Source organism: Crocodylus porosus, unplaced genomic scaffold (assembly GCF_001723895.1).
Source record: "Crocodylus porosus isolate Cpor-Errol unplaced genomic scaffold, CroPor_comp1, whole genome shotgun sequence".
In the NCBI taxonomy this organism is placed as follows: Eukaryota; Metazoa; Chordata; order Crocodylia; family Crocodylidae; genus Crocodylus; species Crocodylus porosus.
This window is the reverse complement of record NW_017728947.1, coordinates 85,846,221-85,871,891: the sequence shown is the minus strand read 5'-3', so window position 1 is coordinate 85,871,891 and position 25,671 is coordinate 85,846,221. Positions and strand designations below refer to the sequence as shown.

Below are 25,671 nucleotides of genomic sequence, written 5' to 3'. Positions count from 1 at the left end.
AAGACCCTAGTCTCTCTCACTGTTGTCCCTGGCTGTTGAACGTGTTTGTAGATGCAGAATATTCAGGCAGAAACAGTACAAGAAAGACCAAATCTGTCAGCACCTTCCTTCCTCCAGGTTTTAGATGGATTAAGAGCACGTGCATGCTTGAAGGCAGGGAACTAACTCAAAGAAAGGTTAATTTATGGTGACATTAAAACTACTAGATAAATTAGCTTAGCAGTCTTCTGCATTAGATATGTTGTTAGGACCTGGAAAAACTATTACACCAGTCCCCCTCTACACATTTTAAGGAAACATGATGCACGCAGTAACACACACACAGAGACTCACACACAGACGCATTTTTATAAACTAAACTAAACCAGAAAAGTTATTTACTATGTATTACTATATATTATTCCAAATGATTCTAATGCTGAAATATTCTGCCTGAATAAAATACTAGAGAAAATATGACTAAACAAAATAAAAGGCATTAAAAAAACAGCAATTACATTACTTTAATGCAAAATGGTGACCACTTTTATGCAATAAAATGTAACCAATCTAACAGTCATCCCACTCAAGTCCACGTAACATTTTAACTTATTCTACATGTTTAATATGAATAAATAAATTCTAAGTCTGGTATCTTCTTTAAAAAACAAAGAATTAATTTCTCTGAACATTTCTCATTGGAACACGTGCTACAACCCACCACTGTTATGCATATGACCAAGTATTTCTCAAGAACTATGAGGCACCTTATCATCAAACTTTTAATTAAAAAGTAAGCATACTAAATAAGGGCGTGATCATTAGACTGTTGATTATGGCTTTTCAGGCCACCAATGTTCACAAACTTCTGTTTGGGAACCATTAGTTTATAGCCAAGTCACAACGAAAATAGTTTTTCAAAGACATTTCCACAAAAATGTTTCTACTGAACAAGAGAACAGCCCTTCAAATACCTGCAGGATTTATCATTGTGAAAGGACAACCTAAGACAATGTGTATTTGCAAAATTGAGGCTAACTGAGCATATAGAACAAACAGCGAACTCTAGTAGGCAAGACCAATACTAAAGAACACCAGTTTGTAGGTACAACATTGGCCAGATATTTGTATACACAGTTTATATTCAACTCACACATATGGTTCAAGGAATTCAGCTGTATGATATTAAAAGACAAGTAATATCTTCAAACATGCCTATGTTAAGTGACTTAGGAGCAATTCTTTGATATAACAGGACTTAGGCTCCCAAGTCCAATCTTCAAAAGTGCTTAGGTACTTTTATCCATCTTTCAAGAGATTTTAGAAGGTTTAGGTCCTATTGCTCCAACAAATCATGTCTGTTATATATTATAGTAAAACTTCATTATAACAAACCTTGGGTGCATGCAAGTTCTCAAATGAACCAGTAGAAGTTAACCAGTTTAGTCTGAGCAGCTACAAACACTACTGTGTAACGCTTGTGCAAGGTTCCATGAGTCTGTCTGGGTAAGTGCTCTGAGACGGTCTGTGCTGCCAACAGCACCTAGCCAAGGGGCCCCCAAGTACTTCGCAGGCTCCCCTCTTAGCTTGGAGACAGCTGACAGTATCCAAAGAAACAGGTCAGGGCTGGCTGGTTGAGGGGGCCATCTGTCCTCCTCACAACCCCACCTCTCTCTCTCAGCTATCAAGCTTTCAGACAGAAAACCCACTACTAACTTTTCAAGCCTGTCAATTTCCTTGCCAGCAGCCCTGGAGCCTTACTCTTTGCATCAGCCCACGTTCCCAGTTTCAGTGCAGGGCAGGTGTGTGTGGTTGGGGTTAGATGGTCCTGGGAGTGCAGTACTGGAACAGTGGGGCAAATCCCCTACTCACTCCTCAAACCAGAACCTCAGATGTGAGCGAGCAGACCCTTGTGGCATTGCTCACACCAAGGAGCTCCCAAGTGGACTGAGCAACAGGGCCACTCCTCCATTGACTCCTCACACTAGGAATTTCCGTCTGGGGAGTGGGCAGCAGCAGCTTCCCTACTCCGTTCCTGGCACCCAGGCTTTAAATACCACTTCCATTGCTAGGATGGGCAATGGGGGCAGCATTTAAAGCCTAGGCACTGGTCACGGGACTTGTCAGTTGCACATCCCTGGAGCTGTGGAGAGGGGCTGGGGGTTTTCTCAGCCCCAAAACTGACAAGGGGAAAGGTTTGCTTTGGTGCTAGGCCACAGCAGCAGAGTCCAGCTATATCACAGACTGTCTCTCTGGAGGGGAAGGGACTAGAGCTCTGCACTCTGGGAAGCCAGAAAATAGCATGGAGGCTTCTGTTGGAGAGGTAAAGTATACAAGTGTTCATTTCTCCAGTAGAAACTCTACTTTTATCTCCTCAGAGGTGGTGGAAATTTCTACCAGATCTGCTACTTTTGCTCTGACAGAAACTGCTTGAAGGCTTTTGCACTTAGGGCACATCCACACACGCAGGCATGTGCTCTTGCAGCAGCTCAGACATATTTGTGCTGGGGATTTTTGCCTTAGCGCACGTGCCTGGACATGCACTTTGGCATGGGGCAAGTTGTGCCACTTGAGGCAAAATGGCCCTGCCCAGCTCCTCCCAGATCTGCAGCCAGGGGGAGCTAGAGCCCAGGGCCAGCACCGGGGGCCAGCTGTACGTCCCAGTCCTGTGCAAAGGCACACTAGTGCATTGTGCTGTGCCAGGTCAGGTCACACTGAGCCCACTCAGACTGTGGGTCCAGCAGCACTGCACTGGACATGGCCCGGCAGGCTAGCAGTGCTAGAATACTAGCACTGGGCAAGTGGGTGGCTTGAGCAGGAGCCTCCACACGCTGCCCGCCCCCCGCCCTGTGGCATCACCGTGCTGTGTGACATGGGCTCTGTACACACTGAGTGGACCCAGGCTGGTCTGCCCTGCTAGCGCACAGCTTTCCTGGTCCAGAAACCAGAGCGTTGCTCTGGAGAACTGGCTTTCGGATTACCTCAGGGCACGGTTCAGGACTGTACCTTGCCCTGCTTTTTTCCTGCGGGGTGTTTTTTTTTTTTTTTTGATACCTGGATTTCCAGTGTGGGGAATTTTTTCATTTGCAGCCTCTTGTAGCATTTCAAACTGGAGGCACGTGCGCACTTGCTGAATTGCAATTCCACTGGTAGAAATGTAATACTTGTATGCACCCCTTGCTTATAACTGATACCTACTTTTAAAGCCAACAACAGGCATCAATTTTTGCATTATGATGCAGCAAATTGATGTAGCCTATTTTAGGCTTTCATGCATAGGAGTTTTACTATTTATTGCTTTTTGAACAGCATTGTTAGAATTACCTTGAATTCTTTCTATTGTCTGGTCTTTTAGTTCTTCTGCCTGAGTCTGCGAGCACGGTCTAGATGGTCGGGTCTGCACATGGATTACTTCTAACTGAGTTTCATTCTGGGCAACTCGAGTTCTGGGTGCAACTGGAACCGTCTGTTTCTGTGGAACTTTAAATCATGAGAACAAAAGTTGAGCACGATAACAGTGAAATATAAAGCAGTGATGCTAGATTTATTTTGGTATTACATGCAATTTATTTCTCAAAAATTAAGTAAATATATACAATAAAAGCAGTATATGGACTGGCCTGCTTCTCAAAACACCTAGCTGTAAGACATATTTTTGACCTCTCACAAAAGCTAGTGGGCTCTATCAGTAGCCTCCACTGAAGCAATCGCATTAGTAATAGCAACAGCATACATGAACCCACTTTCCAAGACAAAGAAGCATTATAATCAAATAAAGAATAAAATGGTAAACAGACCGTGTGTGTGTGCTGGTGGGGAGGGGGATGGTCTGCTGTAGTCTAAATGAATTTCATGTGCATTGGAAATCAGCCCAATGCAGCCAATAAATGCCTGTGTGTGAGTGCAGCCGCAGCGCAGCACGCAGGCAACAAGGAGCACAGCCCTGCAGCTTGGAGACCTGCGTGCAGCTGGTAAGTCCATTGTGGTGGAAGGGGAGGGCAGATCAACACTCCCCACGGTGAGGAAGGGAGTGGGGCAGAGGCTGGGATAGGTGCTGCTCAGCCAGGAAGGGGCAGGGAATGGAGCTGCAGTTCATCCGGGGGGCACGAGGGAAGCGGGGCATGTGTCCCTCAGATCTGCGTGGGGTGGGGCAGACAGGCTGGGCTGTGCTGGGCTCTTCTCAGTGGGAGCTGGGGTCAGGGTGGGAAGCAGTGGCATGGGAAGGGGGGCTATGGGGCAGGACTGCAGCCCCCCATAGCCCCATCTCCCAGTGCCGCCACTGCCCACCTGGTGCAGCCCCAGCTCTTCCTGGTATACGTTCCCATTTTGGCCAAGTTAAAAACCACACAAAATGATTGTTGTTGCAAGCACAGTAAAGTAAAGTTTTCAGTGGATTTGTAAATGTTTCTGGCCACATTTCCTCTCCTGCAATGTATGTGCTCCCAGGCTCCACTGAGCCTCCTGTAATGTTTCATGGTACATTTAAGGAGCCTGCTGCCAAAGCCATTTGATTGTAAATGTCTGGGTTGGAGTCAGGACTTATAGGTTTGACTTCTCATATCTCTTTCATTAGCTTGTTTTAATAATTCTGCTCCTCATCAGTAAAATGGGCATAACATGGTCCTCCTAACTCTTGAAAACAAGTTCATTAGTGGCCTGAGAGGTGCTCACATACTGTGGTAGGAGTGAAAGAAAGCTCCAGGAAGAACTGAAACTTCCATTACTTATTGGAGGATTTGAAGACTATTTAGTGAAAGACACTGCATAGTGAGGATAAAAAGAAAAAGGTAATGAATAGCCACCTCCTTCATTGGGCACCGAATGGGCAAGGGGCCTGTGAAGAAATTAGTATGTGAACATGCAATTAAAAGCTATGTTGGAATGCTTATACCCAAAGACATAATTAATAATGTACAAATTACTTTACATTGGGCATTTCCTAATTTATGAGTGATTAACTTCAGCCATTAAAATGTTCTTTTAATAGTTTATTTTTGTATGGAATGTGTTTTATAACAGTGATTCAATAAATTATTCTCCCAAACGACCTAACTTCATTGTTTCTTTATTTCCAAAGATGGTAGTGATTTTTGCCTCCTCCTCATACTATTCATTCCATCCCCATTTAAATTTATACCAGTTCATTCTATAGCCATGCTTCCTCCGTCTTCTCTCTCAGTATAAGAATCCTTTTAATTATAACACCTTATGTAATCTCAGTATTTTCCCCATCTTCTTTATTTCCTCTTTGTAGGACACATCTTTTCTTAAGGAAATTCATGCCTCAAGGGTCATGCTACCTATTTGACACCATTCCCTATATTTTTCCCTATACCACCAGTCGATAACTTTTTGCAAACTACGTTCTCCAGCTCTTTCAAACAGATATTTGAAGTCTTCTGCAAACATACTGTACTAGACTTAAAAAAATAAGTATCCAGTATTAAAATTCTTCTCCAAAATACCTCTCAGTTCTGATTTTTTTTGATCTAGCAAAAGAAAAGAAGCCTTGCTAAGAAGAAATCACCTTGACCTCAGAGTAATCCTCAACCATTCAGCCAAAACCATGCTACAGATCTATGCTATTTTCAGATTCCCTTCTAAATGTCTTTCATCTTAATGTTATCTTTAACCTTCAGGTGGTATCAATCAATACAGTTAGCTACTGGATACATATCTTTAATGACACATTTCCTGTCTGGGTCTTAAAAACCACCCAAGATGGAGATTCCACAACTTCTCTGAGTAATCTGTTCCAGTCCAACTCCATCCTCTTTGGACCCCCCTTTAGGGAGTTGAAGGCTGCTATTAAATCTCTTCTGCAGACTAAAGCAGCCAAGTTCCCTCAGGCTCTCCTCAGCAGTTACGTGCCCCAGCCTGCTCACCATTTTCATTGTCCTCTGCTGGACTCTCTCCACATATCCCCTGTGTAGCGGGAGGCCCAAACCTGAATGTAGTACTCCAGGACCTGTGCATCAGGACTCATTAGTGCTACCAATGCAGCTCAGTATACCATTAGCCTTCCTGGCAACAAAGGCACACGTGTTGGCTCATATTCAGCTTATTGTCCACTATAACCCCCAGATCCTTTTCTGCAAAAGCTGCTGCCTAGCCAGTCAGACCCCAGCCTGTACCAGTGCATGGGATTTTTCTGTCCTAAGTGCAGGACTTTGCACTTCTCTTATGGAATCTCATGAGATTTCTTTTGGTCCAGTCCTCCAATTTGTCTAAGTCTCTCTGAATCTTAATCCTACCCCCACAACATATCTATTACTCCCCACCAGCTTTGTGTCACCTGCTACCTTCCAGGTCATTGATGAAGATACTGAACAAAACCAGTCCCAGGACTAACCCTTGGGGCACGCCACTTGATGTCTAATTGGCTGCCTGGCAACTAGACATTAAGCCCGTGACTACTAGTCTCCAAACCCAATGATCCAGGCAGTTTTTTATCCACCTTATAGTCCATTCATCCAACCCATATTTCCTTAGCTTGCCTGTGAGAATGTTCTGTGAGATTGTATCAAAAGCCATGCTAAAGTCAAGGTAGACCACATCCAGTACTATCGTATGTGAGTTACTCATATGTGTCAGTGGAAAGGTGCAGACACTGGCAGAAATGGGAAGAATCACTCATTTGTAGTTAAATCCTTTCCTAGAACTTAATGCCTATATTTGGACAGCTGTTCAAAGGTATCCATGAACCACTCAAATGGAGTTACAATCCTCCTATCTAGAGTATGTTCAGAGTTCAGGAAATATGACTGAAGCATCATTGATGGAGTTTTGACAGGTTTCGTTATTCATAAATCCCATGTGGCCTGCCCCATTGCTATCTACTTAGCTTCATTTTTTATGAGAGCAGGAAGAGAATATGTGAAGGAGGTGAAAAGTAGCAACTGGCCAAACAGCACATATTTCACAAGTCAAAAGGGTTAAAAACTAAAAGGTAACTAGTTCCAGATGTTAGCAGTTACACTAGAGAAGCCCCTTACTGCTGGAACATATGACTTTTCCTGTGCAGCTCCTAACACTGGGGGAAGCCTTTTTGCATTTCTCTACCACTTCTAATTTCAAATATTTTAAGCATTTTTTCTTCTTTGTTTATGCTCTATTTCCAAAATTTCTCTCTATAGGTTATTGCCAGATACAGAATATATAAAGAATTCTCCATAGATCAAGTTGTATAACTACATCAGGTTTCAAATTACACTTTTATTTTCCTTGCAACACCATACATTAATGCTGATTTATCAGATATGATGTAGAAATAGCATAGCTTTGCCAAGCATAAAAACAGTATGCATTACCTGTGGAGTAATTGGTTGTTTTTGTAACCGATTCCTGGGCTTCAGAGATTGCTTTCAAAATTAAATTCTTATTTGCCTGTTTGGAAGGTGGCAGTGAAGGTCTGAGAGAGAGAGGGAGAAATACTATTAATTTTCTATGCAGATATATGAATTCAGCTGGCCACTGTAGGTACTTGTTTATCATTTTACTGACATAATATCCACTATCATAACACTCTACAAATGATATGTTTATACGATTAAGTAATCCTTTTTTCCACCGAAATGTTTTCAACCAATTGACCAGGTAACCAGGCAGCAATGAACCAAAATCCTTAGTAAAAATTCAAAGCAGCGGTGGTTCCGTGTGCCACTCGGGATGGGACGAGCCCTGCCAGAGCAGCAGGGGCTCAGCTGCATTTTCCCCCTGCCTGCGCCGGTCAGTCCCGAGCGGCACATGGCTCCGCCACTGCTTCTGCTGGCTGGTGCTGACCTGGTCAGCCTCCTCCTGTCCCCAGCAGCACATGGGAATCCGGCTTCAGCTGCGTGCTGCTCCGGAAGGGACAGACCCGCCTGGGTCAGCACCAGGCAGCAGAAGCAGCGGTGGAGCCGGCTGCTGCTCAGGACTGACCAGTGCAGGTAGAGGGAAGGTGCAGCTGCCGCCCCATCTGGGCTCATCCTGTCCCCAGCAGCACATGGCTACTCCTCTTCCCACACGCACCGCGTCGGCAACGTCAAGCTGACGCGGTGCGTGTGGGAACCTTGTCCCTTCCCCCGCCCTTCAGCAGCCATCAAGAAGCTGCTGAGGGGCTGGGGGAGGGACAAGGTGTGGGAATGAAAGTAAACAGTGTTTACTTTCATTTCCCATCGCAACACCACGGGGCACAGAAAATCAACTCTCAAGGCTTTCTGTTCCCTATTAGACTGATAATGAAAAATTTGAGATCATAGAAATTTTCAAGTACCTTCTCTCAGGTTTTGCCGGTACAGAAACACTGCTGGAGATGCTTCCTATCCGTAACCCATACTCTTCTTCTTCCTCCTCCTCTTCTCCATCATTACTGAATTTTTTCACTTTGACCACTGAGCTTATAACTGGCAATTTTCTCTTCCTGAAGCTTTCTTCCTGCAACTAACCAGGCAGTCAAAACAATTCACTGATCAGATTTGCATTGATATACAAACAAGGAAAAAACCATTACTCTGCTGAAAGGGAAAAGATGGTAAACTCCTGTTAAACAATACCTAGGACATCGAGATTTTTTTTTACTGTGTACAGAAAACATTGAGAACCTGAGTTCAAAGGATGTGAAAAAACAGCTATTTTAATTATTGGCAATTTTCCATGGTTAAACATTAAATAGCAGCGAGCTAAAAAAGAGAGTTACTTAGAGACAGTCCAACTAACATTAATAGAAAGAATGAGGTCTTGTAGGCATGTCAACTCCTTTTGAGTTAACATAAGGTGAAACCTGGCTGGGAAAGGGATCTTTCATATTCCTTGTATTTTCCTAAATAAACATTAAACTTCATTAAGAAGCTAGGAGCCCTAATAACCTGAAAGTCAGCTATTCCTTTTTCGTTCATACACACAGATGTCACAAAAATATACCTGGATACTCCTTAAATGATCAGCTAGCTGTCAAAAGGATTTTGGCTTCCATAAGAGAGTAGAACAGGAACCATCTTTTAATCTGTGTCTGTACAATATTTAGCATAACAGGATCCTGGTCTGCGACTATGGTTCGTTATTTGAAATGCAAATAATAATGTTTTTAAGACCAAGATTCAAGCAACTTGGATACTGAGGTGCTTGGCACATTAAAAATACAGAAATATGTACATAAACAAGTAGATAGATATATTTCTCTTTCACTCTTTACTGTCAGTCTTTATTTGACAGATCTGCAAAGAATTCATGCAAGACCACAACTATTCCAATGGCCTAGAGATCAAAATTACCATCATTTTTACTGTATTCACTTCCATACCACATACCAAAAGACTCTTCCAGAATCATGGATGAATTCTGACCACATGGGGCAGTGGCAGAGTATACTCTTCAGGTCACTCACCCTTCCCCTGGCTGCTTAGCCAAAATCTACACAGCCATTCATAGCCACTGCTGAATGGCAGCAGCCTTTGACTAAGCAGCCAAAAGCTGAATCCAATTTGGCAGTGGTTGTAGTTGTGACGCTGAAGAGTGGACTCTGCTCCTCCCTCAATCTGGCAATCAGGAGAGAGAAGTGGAACAGCCATCCCACTGCCCCCAAACTTCCATTCTGGCATAGAAATCAGCTTCCCTGATTAAGACATGCATCCCAATTTTGGGAGGCTGGTTTTGGGGGAAAAGGTGCATGTGCTATTTAAGTAAATATGGTCTTTCAATACTCCAAATCAGTAAAGCATCCAACTAGAGCTGCTCTATCAAATTAGTCAGCAACTTTTGAGACAATTTTTTAAACATTATACAATCAGTTTGGGATGGGAAACACAATGGGTAAAAACTTGTTCCAGATGAAATAAATGTCAAACTCCCAATGACCTCCATGAGGGCAAGATTTAGCTGTAGATGCCCATTATGGCCGCGTTCAGATCAGCGTGGCCATGCAGTATGTGGCACTGCAAACACATGTGTGACACCATATACCGCATGTTCAGTTATTTTCTGTGCTATTCCAGGGGTCAAAAAATCCTGCAGAGAATAGAAGTGGAGCACTGCACACACAGCAGCGTGCACTCCTCAAAAGTGGAGCTGGGCACCCAGAGCCGCACTGTGGCTGCCAGCCAGGCTCCACGCAGCAGAATCACCACTGCCGCAGCCCCAGGAGGTCCTCAGGTAAGGCTGCTGGGGCCAGCCCAGTGCTGGCTGCAGCCTCCCCTACCGCCCCCAGGGTAACACGCTGTGTGCAAGAGCATGCATGGCACAGGTGTTCCCTGGGGACAAGCAGCAGTGCAAGGTGCGCTGCTGCTAGTTGTCTCTGAGGAACCAAACGTCCACACCATGTGTACACGTGGCCTATGTCTTTGTTGCATGTGGGTCTAGCACAAATATAATTTACATCTGTACACTAACCTCATTGCTTATTTTATCAGCACTTAGTTTGGAGGCAGGCCTGTAACTCTCTGCTAAGCTGCCAAATGCTTCTGGATTGCATAGCTGGATTGCCTCCAAAGACCTGCAGCTTTGCATGTCTAACTGCCTGCCTCCCTGTTGGCCACCTTGCTGCAGCAATCTGTTTAAGTGCATGCCAGCATCTGTACTTCTGCTAGCTGGTGGTCTGTAGATTTCAGCAGCAGGACGAGAAGAGCTGTAAGTTACAGTTACAATAGGTTTCTTCCGTGACAACGGATTTTCCTGAACAAAATTTAGGTCTTCATCAATGAGATCATCTGGTTCAGGTTTAATGTCAATCACAGCTTCAGAAGGTGACAACTCCCTCAGGGGCTTGACTGTTGACATCAAGCGGGATGCAGATCCATCTTCACAAGACTGCCTGGTGAAAGAAGAGGTTGGAAATACTTAACTAATTCCCAAATAAACATTTATTAAAAAAAGATTGGAAAAGCCATTTTGGCAGGTAAGGATAAGAAAGAAAAATACAAGATTGATTCCTTAAGAATTCTGACAGATTTAACCTCTATCTTTTGATAGATAAACTATGCACATTTATTGCATGAAACAGCATAAAGATAACTTTCCTGGTATAACATGATGTTTATGCAAACTTGTTTTCTTCTTGAAGCTGAAATAGGTTCCATATCTTAGTTCTGATCTCACCATCTAATTGTTTCAAAGAGCAGTAGGGAATAACAAGAGTAACATATTTCATGTAGTCTGTGTACCTGCCAATTAGCAGACGTACCGTACAGCATTGGCTCTTTGCTCTTGTGAGCTGGTTGAAACGCGCGAGTCATTTCTTTCAGACCGAGAGTTGGAGACTGTAAGAGGCTGTAAGATTTCCTCACGTCTTCTCTCATCACTCCCACCTGAACTGTTTTTGCTGGGAGGCAAGCTGCTCTCAAAGATGCTAGATTCTGAGGATTTTAGGCTAGTCGGTTCTGTGGAGAAAGTTACATTTGACCTTTACATAAAATTTAAGAAGTAAAATGTAAGCAGCAAGTGCAACCTCAAAACTACAAAAGAGTGAGAAACTAACCATCAGCAGCAACTTGATTCCAATGTAAAAAAGCAGCAAGATCCATTTGCAAAATCACATTTTCTGAAATGCCAAAGCAACATACAACATTTTTCTCAATGGCCAAGACCCTTAAGTTTACATAAACTATATAAAAATCATACAAACTAAGGATAATCAGTTAATAACTTGAAAAATACCTGCCAAGCGTATATGGAATGCATACAAAACTGCATGGATGCCTATTTCCAAAGCTAAGTTATTGCTCTTCTGGACAAACTTTACTTACCAGTAGTTACAGATCTAAGTTTATCCAACACACCATGGAGCCTGAGAGATGGGAAAAAGGAGAAAGAAAAGATGAGTTATTCAAATTGTTTCAAAGCAATAATCTTTCAAAAGTCATCCTCATTCTATAGATTTTTTATATATGTTATTGTTACAATTATTATTATTTAGACTTATATTCCACTCTGTGCATCTAATTTGTGGGACATCCCACTTTTCATCTATCAATCAACCCTCCATTTCGATGTCCAACTGCAAAAGAAAACCAGTCAACATTTGTATCTAAATAACCTTTCAGTTATAATATGAACTGCAGCTAAAAATGACTCTACAGCCAACCTTTTTGAAAATGCTGTGTACTGCACCTAATCTAGTCAGTCTCCATATTTCTAACAGATGTTGGATTTATAGGCAATGCTCTTAAGAGATATGTTAAAAAATGAATGAATTTTAGCCAGATCAAATTCAATGTCTTAGCATGAAGAATGTATGAAGAGACACCAAATAGATACTACTTTAAAAGGCATAAATCAACCCTGTGTAAAATTTAAAACTGACAAAACCAAAAATGTGTGTCTACTTTTGGAACTCAAACCTCAAACTTCTTACATAAGAATTAGAACCGTCTGTTAAAGAAGCAAATCTAGGAAATGGAGATCTGACCATAAAAGCCAAATTTCAAAATACTAATCTCTTGATTTTTCTTTTACCATTTAATTTTTTAAATGGTAGCATAAATTTATGCTTCACATAATCTTAATCTTTTCTGTTTTTAACTACTATATTCTTCAATATTTATATTTGCTAAAACATTTGTTATAAAGTGAATTTATATTACTCTTATAGATCAGGACTCTTATTTCTCTTTATAGCTTAAAAGGATATTGTTAAAATCAGCAATCTAAAAAAATGAATCAATCTTGACAATAGTATTCAACAATAAAGAATCACTTCTTATTTTCTTTTTACACCTCAAATTCTCTATCCCCCCTACTTCATTATGAACAAATGCTTTAAACTTCAAGACTAAATGAACAACATTACTCTCTCTTACATACTACCTTCTCTCATACCACTGCATTTACTCGAAGACAAGACAATGTCGATTATAAAATCACCCCCTAATAATTAGATTCTATAGATGGAAAATGTATAAATATAGAATGTAATTTTTAGGCATTTGTCTTGAATTTATCCCCTTCCCACTGCTACAGAAGGGAAAATAAATCTGGTGGGTCACGTAGCCCCTTTGCCCTCTAACCCCCTCAATTTCTTTCTCCTGCAGCTCCTTCCCTGCCTCCTTACTTTTCAACCCTCCTCTCTCTAAGCACACAGAAATGAGAAGCAAATTTGAAAAAAAAGACTTAAATAAATATAGCTGTAGTAATTTGCATGTCATATTGATAGCTCATCCAGAATTCACATTTTTTTACATTTTTTTTGAAACTGCTGCAATTTTTAGCATAGGTACTCCATAAACACATTTTAAGTAGCACTTCAGCACCTACTTATACATAATACAAAGTATGCATGATATTAGCCCAAAACTAAAAGACTCAATTTACCATATGGCTCACTGGGTTGGGCCCCACCACAGTAAACAAACAATGTTTCAAGCCATGGTGATCCCACAGCTCAGTATTGCTCAGTTTCTGTGTACTTCAGATACCCCCTACAAAAGATTCAAGTGCTAATAATCCCCACCCCTCTGCTTATGACAGGAAACAGGTGTTATCACAAGTTCTGAGATCCTTCAAACTTTTATATGCAAATGAGGTGTAGGGTAACCTGGTCTGGCTCCACTTCATGGAGGGCAGGGCCACACTAATCATGTGCAACAGGCTGAGAGAGGGGGCAAAATGGATTCTAAATGAACTGTTTGAGGTCCTGTTTAGTGATGTCTGTCAGACATTTAAGGCTGATGAAGAAACAGGAATCACTGGAAACAGAAAAGAAAGGGGCAGCTCAATTGTGGGGGTGAAGAAAAAGTAAAGTGTATTCAGTGTGGTGGCTCACCATGACTTCAGAGTTGGTGTTGAGGGGAAATACATGCAACGGCTAATACCACGCATCTTACCCAGATGGGGTGCACTAACTTATTTTTGTGGTAGGTTCCCATCAGTATGCTTGTCCCATATAGGCCATGTGTTTTATAGTCATGCACAGTGTTGGCTACATTTAATCTACTTCACAGCTAGTTTCCATTGCTGAGCACATGCTGCTTTTAGCAGCAGTATAATGATAGACAATGTATTTAATGAGGTTTCCATGTACAGGAATGTAAGACAAGGAGCTTCCTTCCCCGCGCCCTCCCCGCTGATTAGAGTGGAAAACCTTGTCTTTTATTCAAGTAAGTATTTTATAACGTAGTCTGGGACAAAGTCTGTCTAAAAATTGTTAGGGAAAATTCTAGTACTGAAATTGAGAGTATCTATATTGTTTTTGAAAGTATTCACAGTCACTAGGGAAGAAAGACACAAATGTACCATTCTCTACTTAACTGACAAGCTAAAACAGTGTTTACGTACAGGAAGATAAATAATCAATGAGTGAGTAAAAGTCTTCCTATTTTTTTTAAGTATTACATTGCATACTCTTTTCTGATACTTCTGATGGTGTCAAGAAAAAGTGAGATATAACACTTTACCACAATTGAAAAATATGCCCAAGAAACATAAATGCAACATGAAAATCTACTTGATAAGTAGAGTTTGAGGTAAACACCTGCGAATCAGCTTCTCCTGATAATTTTCACCCCTTTACTATTTTCTTTCCCCATCCTTTAAAATTACTTTCCTGCCCTTTTGCTATATGAAAGACTCAAAGAAAAAGAAACTTGACTAATTATACAGGGAACATTTAAACTGATCATATACAAACTGCTGTGAAGCGAAACAAGCCAAGTGAGAAAAATGGATTTCAATTAAAAATATCACTTGCAACCAGATGAAGAAAAACCAGAAACCAATTTGATATGATGACAAAAACTTTCAGAAAGTCAGGAAATCTCCAGAATGACACAGTATCTCTTTAAAATACTACAGACCTGAACATAAGAAAAGGTTAACTCCATAAACCACTAGAGAGTTGTTTTAAATAGGTGTGTCTCAGGGCACTGAAGTGCCTGCTCCTATAGAAGGGCAGGTGTTGATTGCCGGGGCAACCACAGGGGTCAGCTGACCAGGAGAGGACATGGCCTGGCGTATATAAACATGCCAGGCTGAGACCAGGGTCAGTTCTCCTCTGGCAGCTGATGGAGTAAGAGCTCTGTTGACGTGCTGCAGCCTACAGAAGCTGAGGGCCTGAATCAGCTCCCGAGTGAGGAGACCGGGTGAAGAAAACCCTGGTAGGGATTTTGAGAGGATAAGCTACCAGATGGTTTGGGGTCACGTTTGAGCCAGGAGGCTTTGTTTGAGTTATAGCCAGTTGGCTCATGTCATTCTGTTTGGTCGTTGTTTGTTATTAGACTGGAGGACTGGGTGAGCCTGTAGGGGTTGGAGGAGGCCTCATAGGAGCTCCCCAGTAGCGTAGGGGTTCCTGGTGCCAGAGAGGGCAGAGTAGTTAGGGGGTGCACTGACCCCAACCCTGAGAAGGGGGTTCAGTGGACTGAAGGGCCAGGTAAGGCTGAGGCTGCCTGAACCCAATTGTGGGAAGCCCCAGTGGGGCGTAGGACCTGGAAAAGGGGTCTGGAGGCCAGGCATGGCTGCGGCCACCTGAGCCTCAACTGCAGGAGCCGCGAGGCAAGGCCCCAGTGTGGGCGGCGTGATCGCGGAGACAGGACCCAGTGCGGGCGGCGTGATTGCAGAGACAGGCCCCAGTGTGGGCACATGCGCAAGCAAGGCCCAGTGTGGCAGTGCTGTGTGGGAAAAGCCCCAGGGAGGGTGATTGTACACAGACCGCGGGGAAACGGGCAGCAGCCGCAGAAGAAGCTAGGGAGTGCCCATGCGGGTCCATTGGCGAATAGCCCAAAGGGGGCGCACAAGTATAGAAGCCCAGTGAGGGTGTGCAGAAATAAGAGCCCCGGAGGGGGCGCGAGCCCACAGAGGTGAGCCCCGGAGGACATTCGCAAGGGTGTGGGCACTAGTTAGTTGACCCAACAATGTCCGGTACTGAGAGGTTTGGGGCATGGTATTAGGGGTGGCAGGAGCCATGCATAGCTCATAGGGCTGGGTGCACCAAATCACTCTACACAGAACAGGCACCAGGATAAATAAGAGCACCATGTCCAGGGGGACAAGAAGGCAGCCTCCCTTAGAATACAAATACCATCAAAGACGTGGCGGGCAAGAACAAGGGTGCTTGACAGACAACTTGGCACGGTAGGGGCACCAGGAGAGATCACGCCTGCTCCTGGGTCCCCGCCCTGTGACAAGGTGAAAATTATATAGGGTTACCATACATCCAGGTTTTTCCAGATATCATCTTTTTGACCCCTCTGATCTCTGTCTGGGTGGGATTTTTTAAATCTGACCAAATCTCTGGGACTTTGCTTTGCTCTGTTGGTGGGAGCAGGAGGAGGGCAATCAGAGGTAACAGGGAACACAGGTGTACCTGCCTGCACCTGCAGAGGAGCACGCAGACCCATGTGGTACTCCCGATCGCCCCCTCCCTGCTCCTACCAGCACAGCAAAGCAAAATCCCGGACATCTGACATCTCTGACCTGATCAAGAGAGGAACAGCTGGGGCCCCTCCAACAGGGCTGGGGTGGGGAAGAGGGGGTTAGTTGGAAGTGCAGGGCACTGGCACCACACCAGGAAGCTGTGGGTTGGGAGTGAGGGGCACCACCAGGGACAGTGTGGGGGCTGTGGCTTGGGAATGAAGGGTACCATCGTGGTCTAGGGTGGCCTAGGTACTGTGGCTTGGAAGTGAGGGGCACTGGCAGGGCCCAGATCAATGGGTCACAAGCGAGGGGTAGCAGCAGGGCTGGGGGGGGGGCTATGGCTTGGCAGTGAGGGGCAACAGAATGGGTAGGGGCAGGGCACCAGTATGTCACTGCCTCTCCCATCATATTCCCCCCTGCCCTCCTCTCACATGACAGGTGTCCTCTTTTTTGACCTGGAAATATGGTAACCCTAGGGTATAACCAGTGATGTTTTAGGATACAAACTAAGCTCCTGACTGGATGGCCTAGAAGAAATTTCCCATATAACTAGGCTGGTTCCTAATAGTTCATAAGTATTTGGGTTTTTTTAGGGGGTTGGGCATATTCCTCTTTGTGAAGCATATAATACTAGTTACTGTGAAAGAGGGGACACAGGACCAGATGGACCAGACACACTAATTCCTATGTATCTACAGCAGGTGTATAATATCATCATCTAAGCCCGTGACAATGCACAAAAGAGACATTTACAAAATAAATCTACTTTAACCAGATGTGACTGCACTGCATGATGTTCTCAAGTTCATCTGGAATTCTGCAGTAATAACTTTCTGAAAACAATTCCCTTGATAGGATTCAAATGTTTGAAATTCATTTTGTTAACCTTTATGAATACAGTCCCCTCATTTACCATAACATTTCAAAGCCTTATAAAAAGGTTCAGCAGGAACAATGAATACACAGGGAATACTAGCTTCTTAATCACTTATTTTTGTATGTATTTGTTAGTATAATAATTACTTAATTACTGACAAGCTAAGCATATTTTTAACGACCATTTTCCCAATACTATCTCACCTTACATATAAAAAACCAATTACTTGATCAGTGTTATTTGCAGTGATAAGATACACAATTTCTCATAAGCTCAAACCTCATTTACAGAAAGCACTCACAAAACAACTGTATTAAGTAAGCTTATGGAGAAGTGATAAACATACCATACAGTAAACCTGACAGTGTTGTTTCCAAGGAAAAGAGAAAGATCCTCTGTCATCTGTTCCTGACTCTTCTTATTGGCAACCATGACCATGATATAATCAGGAAGCTCTTCATCTAATTTGAAAAGGAAAGAATAAACCTGTATGTTACTTTTAAAGTAGCTTTTCAGTCAGCAATGATATATTTTAAAGATATTTTTAAAGTATGGCAGACCTAGAATGGAGGCAGTGATTACAACCCCCCAAAAAATCAGACTATTTCCCCAATTTTATTATAAACACCACAGAAGATGTTTATTAATTAGTTAGTACTAAATGAAGTAATAAAGACTAAAATCTTGACCAAAGTGGTATATTTAAGTCCTCTAATAATTTCCTGCAAATCTGTATGCAAACTGCAAAGTTTTAAAAGTCCTGTCATTTGTACAAACTATTCTGTGGGCATGTCTACACGTGTGCTTTCATGTACATTAAAGTGCCACAAAAATGTGCTCTTTAGCTAATATGCATTAAAATAGGCTAATGCACATTTTCTAGTACCTCACAATGAAGGTACTAGATTTAATGCACATTACCTAAAGAGCATTAATGAATGTGTAAACCCACCCTGTATCACTGACAATATTACCGTAACACAAAGATATTTTAGCAAAACCCTTTTTTATGTTATGGAATACTTATTTATGACAGCACAACAGGGAGATTCTCTAATAAGCAAATGAACAAACAATATTTTCAGAGACAAATTTTTATACTTCAATACAAGCTTCAGACATAGCTAAAGCACATAAGATTGTCAACTCTATTAGAGCTCAAATGAAAAGAAATAATAAAACTTAAAAATGAATAAATAAATGAAGTACACACACAGAGGAAATGAAAAGAAAAAGGATATCAAAATACCTTTTCATTTTTGTATGACAGACTTTTATTTGAACACGCATGATATAATAACCCACTGTTGTGGTTCAGTGGTAGAATCCTGACCCAGGTTCACATATAACTACAGCTATCAGGCCTCTGAACATTCAGACTGTCTGGCCTTTGGATTCTGTCTCAATGGCCTAAGCAGGGGATGGAAAGTCTGAGTACCCTCCACTCCCCTGCCTACACATATGCATCGAAAGGCACGGTGACCTCTCACACATATACTGTGGTCCAGAAGGACAGACAGTTGTCTACTACAAGATACATTTTCTCATTTATTCAAATACTTTTAAAGCTAACAGCCCTATGCTGCAACTGCTTTCTCCTCCACTAACAGAGACTAAATGGCTCTTATCTAAGACCTTCTATACCAGTGGTCCAACCTTTTTATGGTGAAGATCACCTTTTGGAAGTAAAGGGCACCCCAGGATCTACCGCACCCCTCATGTGCCACCCCCTGCCAGCATAGGTGTGGGGCATGGGCCCCCGGAGCCTCTGCCAGGCTGTGCCCAGCAGCAGGAACCAGCCCCACACCCCTGGACAACCAGATCTTCCTAGGTCCAGGTGGACTCATCCCTGCCACCGAGCTGAGCCGTGCCTGCACCTAGCCAGCTGCTGCATGACTTGAGGTGCAGCAGCAGCCGCCTAGGCTGCCTCCGCCCCCACAGAGATGGGGAGGGAGCCCCCCAGGCTCCAATCCTCCCACCACCCTTACTTTCCCCTGCTTCTGGCTGGGCCACAGAGTCAGTCGCTCATGTAGGCCTCAATCTGGCCCCCACCCCTTCCCTTTGCCACAGATTAACCTGCTGAGGCTGGGGCCGGTGGGTGCATGCATGCATGCGTACCCAGCTGTCATCCCAGCTCAGGATCAACCCAAAGAGGCTCCAGGATCTACCTGTCGGTTGGGATCCCCAGGTTGGTGACCACTGCTTTACACTTCAGGGGCACAGGGAGATAGTGAACAAACCACATCAGCATGTATAGAACCAACCCACTAGAAATCCCAAAGCCAGGTAAAAATGGACAAATTCAAGTGCTTTCCTGAACGGGAACCTAGGCTTGTATGCAGGTTAAAACTAGGGGTGCACCAATACAGATTTTGGAGGCTGATACTGATAGCCAATTTTTGAGGCATAGTAGCTGATACTGATTCAATTTCTGACATAGCTGTGTACAGCTAGTAAGTCTGTTGTACTAGAAGAGGGGGAAGGGAAAGGGTATGGGGGGCAGATCGAGGCCCCTGTGGCGAGGGAGGGAGGCTGGGGCAAGCGCTGCCCAGCTGGCATAGAGCACAGACCGAGTCACAGCTCATATGGGGGGTGCGGCTCCACCCCAGGAGGGCAACGGGGGGTGGGGCCCACATGTACCTAGATCTGCACAGGGTGCAGGTGGGGTGGGCTACAGCTGTAGGCTGGGGCCTGGGCTGTCCTGGGCTCTTCCCGGCAGGGGCTGGGCTGGGCTGGGCTGTGCTTGGGGCAGACGGCAATGGCACTGGGAGGGTTAACAGGTTCAAATGAACATTAGTGAAAGAGTCTTCCTACTTTCGCTCCTTACTGTGTATAAGGTACTTTGAGATAAAGACTACAGAGAAGTGCAAAGTAGTACACATAGCTCTTGAGGCAGCCATATTTTTAAAAGCTTTTATGAAGAGAGTCAGAGATCTTATTTATTCATTTATTTTTTACTCAAAAATGTTGTTCAACCAGCAAGCTATTGTTATCAATAAACAAAAAGGAGATCCAATAACATTAACTGAGGAGAATTCAGTTCAAACCTTCACCTGTCCTATGAAGAAGTCAGGATAGTACTGGTAGGAAGTTGCAGTACATCCATTTTTTTTTTTTAAACATCCTGATCCTGAAACATCTGTTCTGCTTAAATTCACATAATGTAGGTAGCCTTCTGGATTACAGCAGGACTTGTATAACAAGTGCAAAAGTCTTTGCTGTATCAAGGTATAAAGAAAAGAGAGCCTGGAATGCTTAAATATAAATAAAACACAAGTGATCATGGTTACATTTTTTCCTGTAACCCTTTATGGATATTATCACCTCCTTATTACTGTATCTGATACAACCCTCAATACAAGGGAAATACGGAAGTCACAGGGGAGTCCGAAGATGATTGAGAAGGCTGATCCGAAATCCACATGTTCTACTACAGACATGGCAAATAGCTCCAGGAGGAAAGAGTAGATCTGGTGATGTCAGATCACAGCTCTTTTTATTTGTCTCTCTCATCTACCTACCTCCAAAGTGAGATGTATTTGCTCAACATGGTTAATCCCTTATCATAGATCACTGTGCCTTTGGGGACAATTGGTACTTGAGTCTCCCAGGTATTGATGTTAATATTGCAGTACTTCAGATTAGCATTCAGAGTGCCCTTGAATCTCTTTTTTTGCCCACCTCTAGAGCAGTGACTACTGGTGAATTGGGAGTATAGGACCTATTTCAGGAGCCAGTTGTCAGGCATCCTTGGGACAAGTCCTGTCCAACAGAGTTAATGCCATATAAACATGGCTTCAATGCTGGCGGTGTTTGCTTAAGCCAGAGCAATGACATTCATTCTTCTGTTCCTCCTATGGATATGGAGGATTTTCCAAAGACAGATATATTGTCCAAGTTTCACACCCATACAACAAGGTAGGGATGACAACAGTAGATGAGAAGTTTGGTTTGGGTCCCTTAAAGACCCAAGATATTAATGACAAGATATCAGAAACATCCAAAGGCAGCACCAGCAGATTTTATCTGGTGTTGAATCATCAGCAATCCCTTGCATTTGAGGATGATTGTCTTCCATGATTCCTTTATCTGTGGGTCTGAAGATGGCTAATGAGATCGTTCTGAGATCGACAGACTGTTGCAACTCAGGCATGTGTTTCTGTGCAGGGTGGGTGGCTCTGGATTCTTGATTCAGTCCATGACACACTGTTTCTGCTGCTCCTGCTTTTTTGTCTCCTGTTGTCATTGTAAGGTTTCAAAGTAGTGAAATCCTTGCAGCAGACTCTTCCACCATCTAGAGTGGTCATAGGTGATAATCATTTGTGAGTTGATGTTAATGTTACATTTTTTCCAAGTTGGCTTTGAGGATGCTTGAAGAGCTTTCTCTGCTCTCCTGTTGAGCATACGCCTTGACTGAAGTGGGAAAATAAAACTAGCTTTGGGAGTCTAGAGTCAGACATCTGGATGATGTAGCCGGCCCAGCAAAGTTGATTTTGGATGATCATCCTACCAATGCTCATGGTGTTTGCTTCCAAGAGGACGATAATGTTGATGCATCTCATCCATCTTCCCACTGGATTCTAAGGATCTTCCACAGGCAGCGTCAATAGAATTCTCCCACAACTTGAGGCGTCTCTTGTACACTGTCCATGTCTCAGGTCCATACAGTAAGGTGGGGATCACAACTGCTCAATAAACTATAAGCGTGGTTTCAAATCTGATGGTGCAATCTTCAAACACTTGTTTCCTTAGGTATTTGAAGACCGGATTTGCACTTTTAAGCTGATGTTGGACTTCTTCATTGATGTCAGCCTTTTGCTAGAGGTGGCTTCTGAGGTACAGGAAATAATCAATGTTCTCCAGTCTCTCTGTAAATCTGAAATACCAGAACTAGGGGCTGTGATCTATGTTTACTTCTAAAACCATTATCTATGTTTACTTTTTGAGAAAAGTGGCTACCCAGCTAGGGGAAATGCTCAACATTCACACTCTAGTTGTAATACCTGGAATAGCACTTGGCTTGGGATACGTTGGTAAAGTATCTTGGGTTTTGTGAGAGTGAGCCCAAGTATTTCACATATTTCACAGAAGCAATCAAGAGTGACCTGGAACTCTTTGATTGACTGAGCATATATGACACAATCATCTGCACATTATAGATCGGTAATGGAGACGTTGGATTATCTTGAATTTGGACCGTAACTGTTTGATGTTAAAGAGGCTCCACCCATGCAATATTGGATGCTGACTCCAGATGGAAGTCTATCAGCAACGTGATGCACCACAGCTGCGATACAGATGGAAAAAAGAACATTAGTATAACCTCGCAGCCTTGCTTGAATCCAGTTCTAATAGTGAAGGAGTCCATTTCCAAGCCACTGCTTAAGATGGCTGTTGCCATGTCATCATGAAGAAATCTGATAATAGTAACAAATTTTGGCAGCTTCATTGCTGGTTGAATTAAAGGCCTCAGTCAGGTCAATGTAAGATCTTGGTGTTGCTCATAGCATTCTTCCTGCAGCTGTCTAGCAAAAAAGATCACATCTACTGTACCCCTGAGCAGTCTGAAACTGTGCTGATACTCAGGTAGAATCTCCTCAGCCAGGAAAGTGAATCTGTTAAGGAGAATGCAGCCAGGTTTTTCCCAGCTATGGACAGGAGTGCAATACTATTATAACTGCTGCAATTCGATCTACCAGTCTATTTCATTTTTTGAATATGTGACTATAGCAGTTATATTCATATACCAAACCAAAAATTCTTAAGATTACATTTTGCCCTATACCACTAGTTTGTGACACATTATTACTGTTTCCAAACACGCAGTTATCTTACTACCACACGCAGGAATTACTGGCACACTGGTAAACAGAAGAGTATGTTCAATTTTTAAACAATGTTGATAAATTATGGATTAATATTTATGTTTTTCTCCATTATTTAATTTCCTATGGAGTGAAACTTTCCTTTAACAATTCTATCGACAAGATAGAAAACTTTGTCTTAAGCAATCTTACAAAGGAATAAACAGTACCACCTGTCACAAGACAGAATAAAAGTACACACACAGAAAACAGTCTATGTCTAGGGTAGTTAGAGAATAATTGATCAATTTTCTGAAGAGAAGTAGGGACACTTGGTAAACATTAACTGGAATGCTGATCCAAGCACTAATAGGTCAGGAGTAAGAAAGGAATAAAAGAAATGATCACAGAAACTTGGGCGTAGTGCAGGTAGTCAGAAACGGGAAAGGATACAATGAGGGCAGTGTGTTAGAACTGAATGAGGAAAACATTAAAATTAATTTTGAAAAGTCAAAGTTAACTGAAAAGAGTTAAAGCCATTGTAAAGATGACCTTTGTAGTGAATGGACTTAGTGAAAAGAAAACTTAGGAGACAGTAGAAGCAGCTGAAATCAGAGATTATTAATAATATCTTGGCACTAGAAATGGGAAAGGATAGTGGTGATGACAAAAAAGGCAGAAGTACTGCAAGCCTAGTGAGAGAGGAAGAGGGAACAAAAACTAGGCATGTGTAGGTTGCAAGCTTGGATAACAGAAACTAAAAAAAAAAATACTATTGACAGAAAAAATTGGGAAGAAAACTTGCAAGGTAAAAATGATGAGCCCTCTTCCTCAGGACGTGCTGAGTTTGAAAAGAGGATGGGATGGACATCCTTTCAAAATCATTTTGTATTGGTTTGCAAATGCAGCTATCCATTTGCCATCTCTAATAGGATAATCTAGGATCCAGTTATGAGGTTTGGCCTTGATCCCACAAGTGCAAGATGATTCCTGAATTCATGTAGCCAACCTCCTATGGACTACTTCACCTGGATTCTGTATGGTACCACAAGAGGAACTATAACAGGGGTGACCAACTATAACTGGGGCAGAGGGTCGCTTACTGAGTTTTGGCAAGCCATCAAGGGCTGCATGATAGACAGCCAGGAGCATATAAATATTAATTTTCTAAATTTTTTAGGGGCCCTGCAGGCCGGACAGAATGGCCTGGCGAGCCGCATCTGGCCCCCAGGGCCGCATTTCATCCACCCCTGAACTATAAACATATACCCAGTTTGAGGATTGAATCTCTTCTCACAACTGCCTATTAAAACCCACTTTGGCTGCACTAAAACAAAAAATGCAGCCTGCTGAATTTGCAGTCATGGGAGAAATTACATTTAATAGTGCTCTTTCTTTGGGGCCCATTTTTCTCCCTTGCTCACTTATCTTTGCTCCACCTATTACTACAGGGTAATAATTACTGCTTCCTTATCTATACTAAAAATCTTAGCCTGTCTCTCTGGTTTCCCCCTTCTCCATCACATCCAACGTACACCACTTGTCAACATTTTCAAAGCCCTCCAACCGATCCTCATCCTTCCCATGCTTTCATGCAATGCTGAGGTCGACTCCAGGCTCCACCTGGCGCATAACTTCAGGCTGCATTAGACACACACCTTTGTTCCTTTTGGCTGCCCCTTACTTGGGAAGAGCTGCCTGTAAGCACATGCCCGTAAGCACCTGCAAAGCCACTTCTCATTGTTAAGACTCCTTTCCTCAGGACTTACAAAAACGTTGACAAAGCTTAGTCTGAGAGTGCTTTTGGACCAAGGGCTGCCTTGTTATATCCTTGTCTCCCACACTGGTCAGCACCCACCTACTGTCTCTTCTTGAGTATATGCACTTAGGCTGCTTATAGAAGTAATTCCTCCCAAAATCAGTGCTTTACTTTAAACTCTGTGTGCCTCTGTATTTTTGCCGCGCAAAAAGAGGCAACACATTAGTTGGACCTGGCTCCCCCAACTTCTGTACAGATTGGGTGCCTTAATGGGCTTTTTTGGCACTGTTATCTAATAGCAGGTTGAATCAGCTGTAGATAAAAGCATGCCGGATCTATACAAATGCTGTGAAGCAGGGCTGAACTAACGCACTGCTTCGTCAGGTAAAGCGTGGTTTTTGTTTTCGACTCCTGTTAGCAGCTTTAGGGGCAGAGACTATCTGCTCAGGTTCAGACCGACTGGCGTATTGGGGGTCAGCAAGGAATTTTACCCCACAGTAAGACTGGTAGGGGCGATAGCGGGGGCCCTCCTCCTGCGACCTCTTGCGTGCATGTTAACAAGGCTTTACAGGAGCAGGAGCTGCCTGACTCGTGGGGTGGGCGGTCTCGCGGCTGACGTTAGTCTCATGTCGCGGGCAGACGGTCGGCTGCCGGGGAGGCTTGGACATGGCTTGTGCCGGCCGCGCTAGCGGCCTCTGGAGGCCCCTTCCCGTCCACGAGTCTGCGCTGCGGGGGCGGGAGGCGCCTAGCCTCGCCCGCGGGCCCAGCAAGGAGCACCTGGGCGGCCAGGCCGAGTCCGACCCCGGCCGCGGCCCCAAGCCCACCCGGACACTCACCCACGTAGGCGCCCAGCTCCTGCAGCTTCCCCTTGATGGCGCCCTGGGGAAAGACACACTTGCGTTAGGCAGGAGCGGGGAGGGGGTCTGCCCTGGCCC

General features: G+C 43.4%; 1 protein-coding gene across 1 annotated transcript in view; it reads right to left on the bottom strand.

Annotated features, from left to right (window-relative positions):
* Positions 1-25,665, bottom strand: part of ZC3H14 (zinc finger CCCH-type containing 14) — a 37,626-nt gene extending 11,961 nt beyond the window's left edge. The window contains exons 1-8 of the mRNA XM_019552384.1: positions 25,573-25,665; positions 17,520-17,634; positions 11,697-11,737; positions 11,135-11,330; positions 10,345-10,765; positions 8,234-8,400; positions 7,290-7,390; positions 3,304-3,459 (exon numbers count right to left, since the gene is read on the bottom strand). Of these exons, the coding sequence (XP_019407929.1) occupies positions 3,304-3,459; positions 7,290-7,390; positions 8,234-8,400; positions 10,345-10,765; positions 11,135-11,330; positions 11,697-11,737; positions 17,520-17,611 (1,174 nt within the window). The 5' untranslated portion in view covers positions 17,612-17,634; positions 25,573-25,665. The remainder of the gene's footprint in view (positions 1-3,303; positions 3,460-7,289; positions 7,391-8,233; positions 8,401-10,344; positions 10,766-11,134; positions 11,331-11,696; positions 11,738-17,519; positions 17,635-25,572) is intronic.
* Between the last annotated feature and the right edge of the window lie 6 nt (positions 25,666-25,671).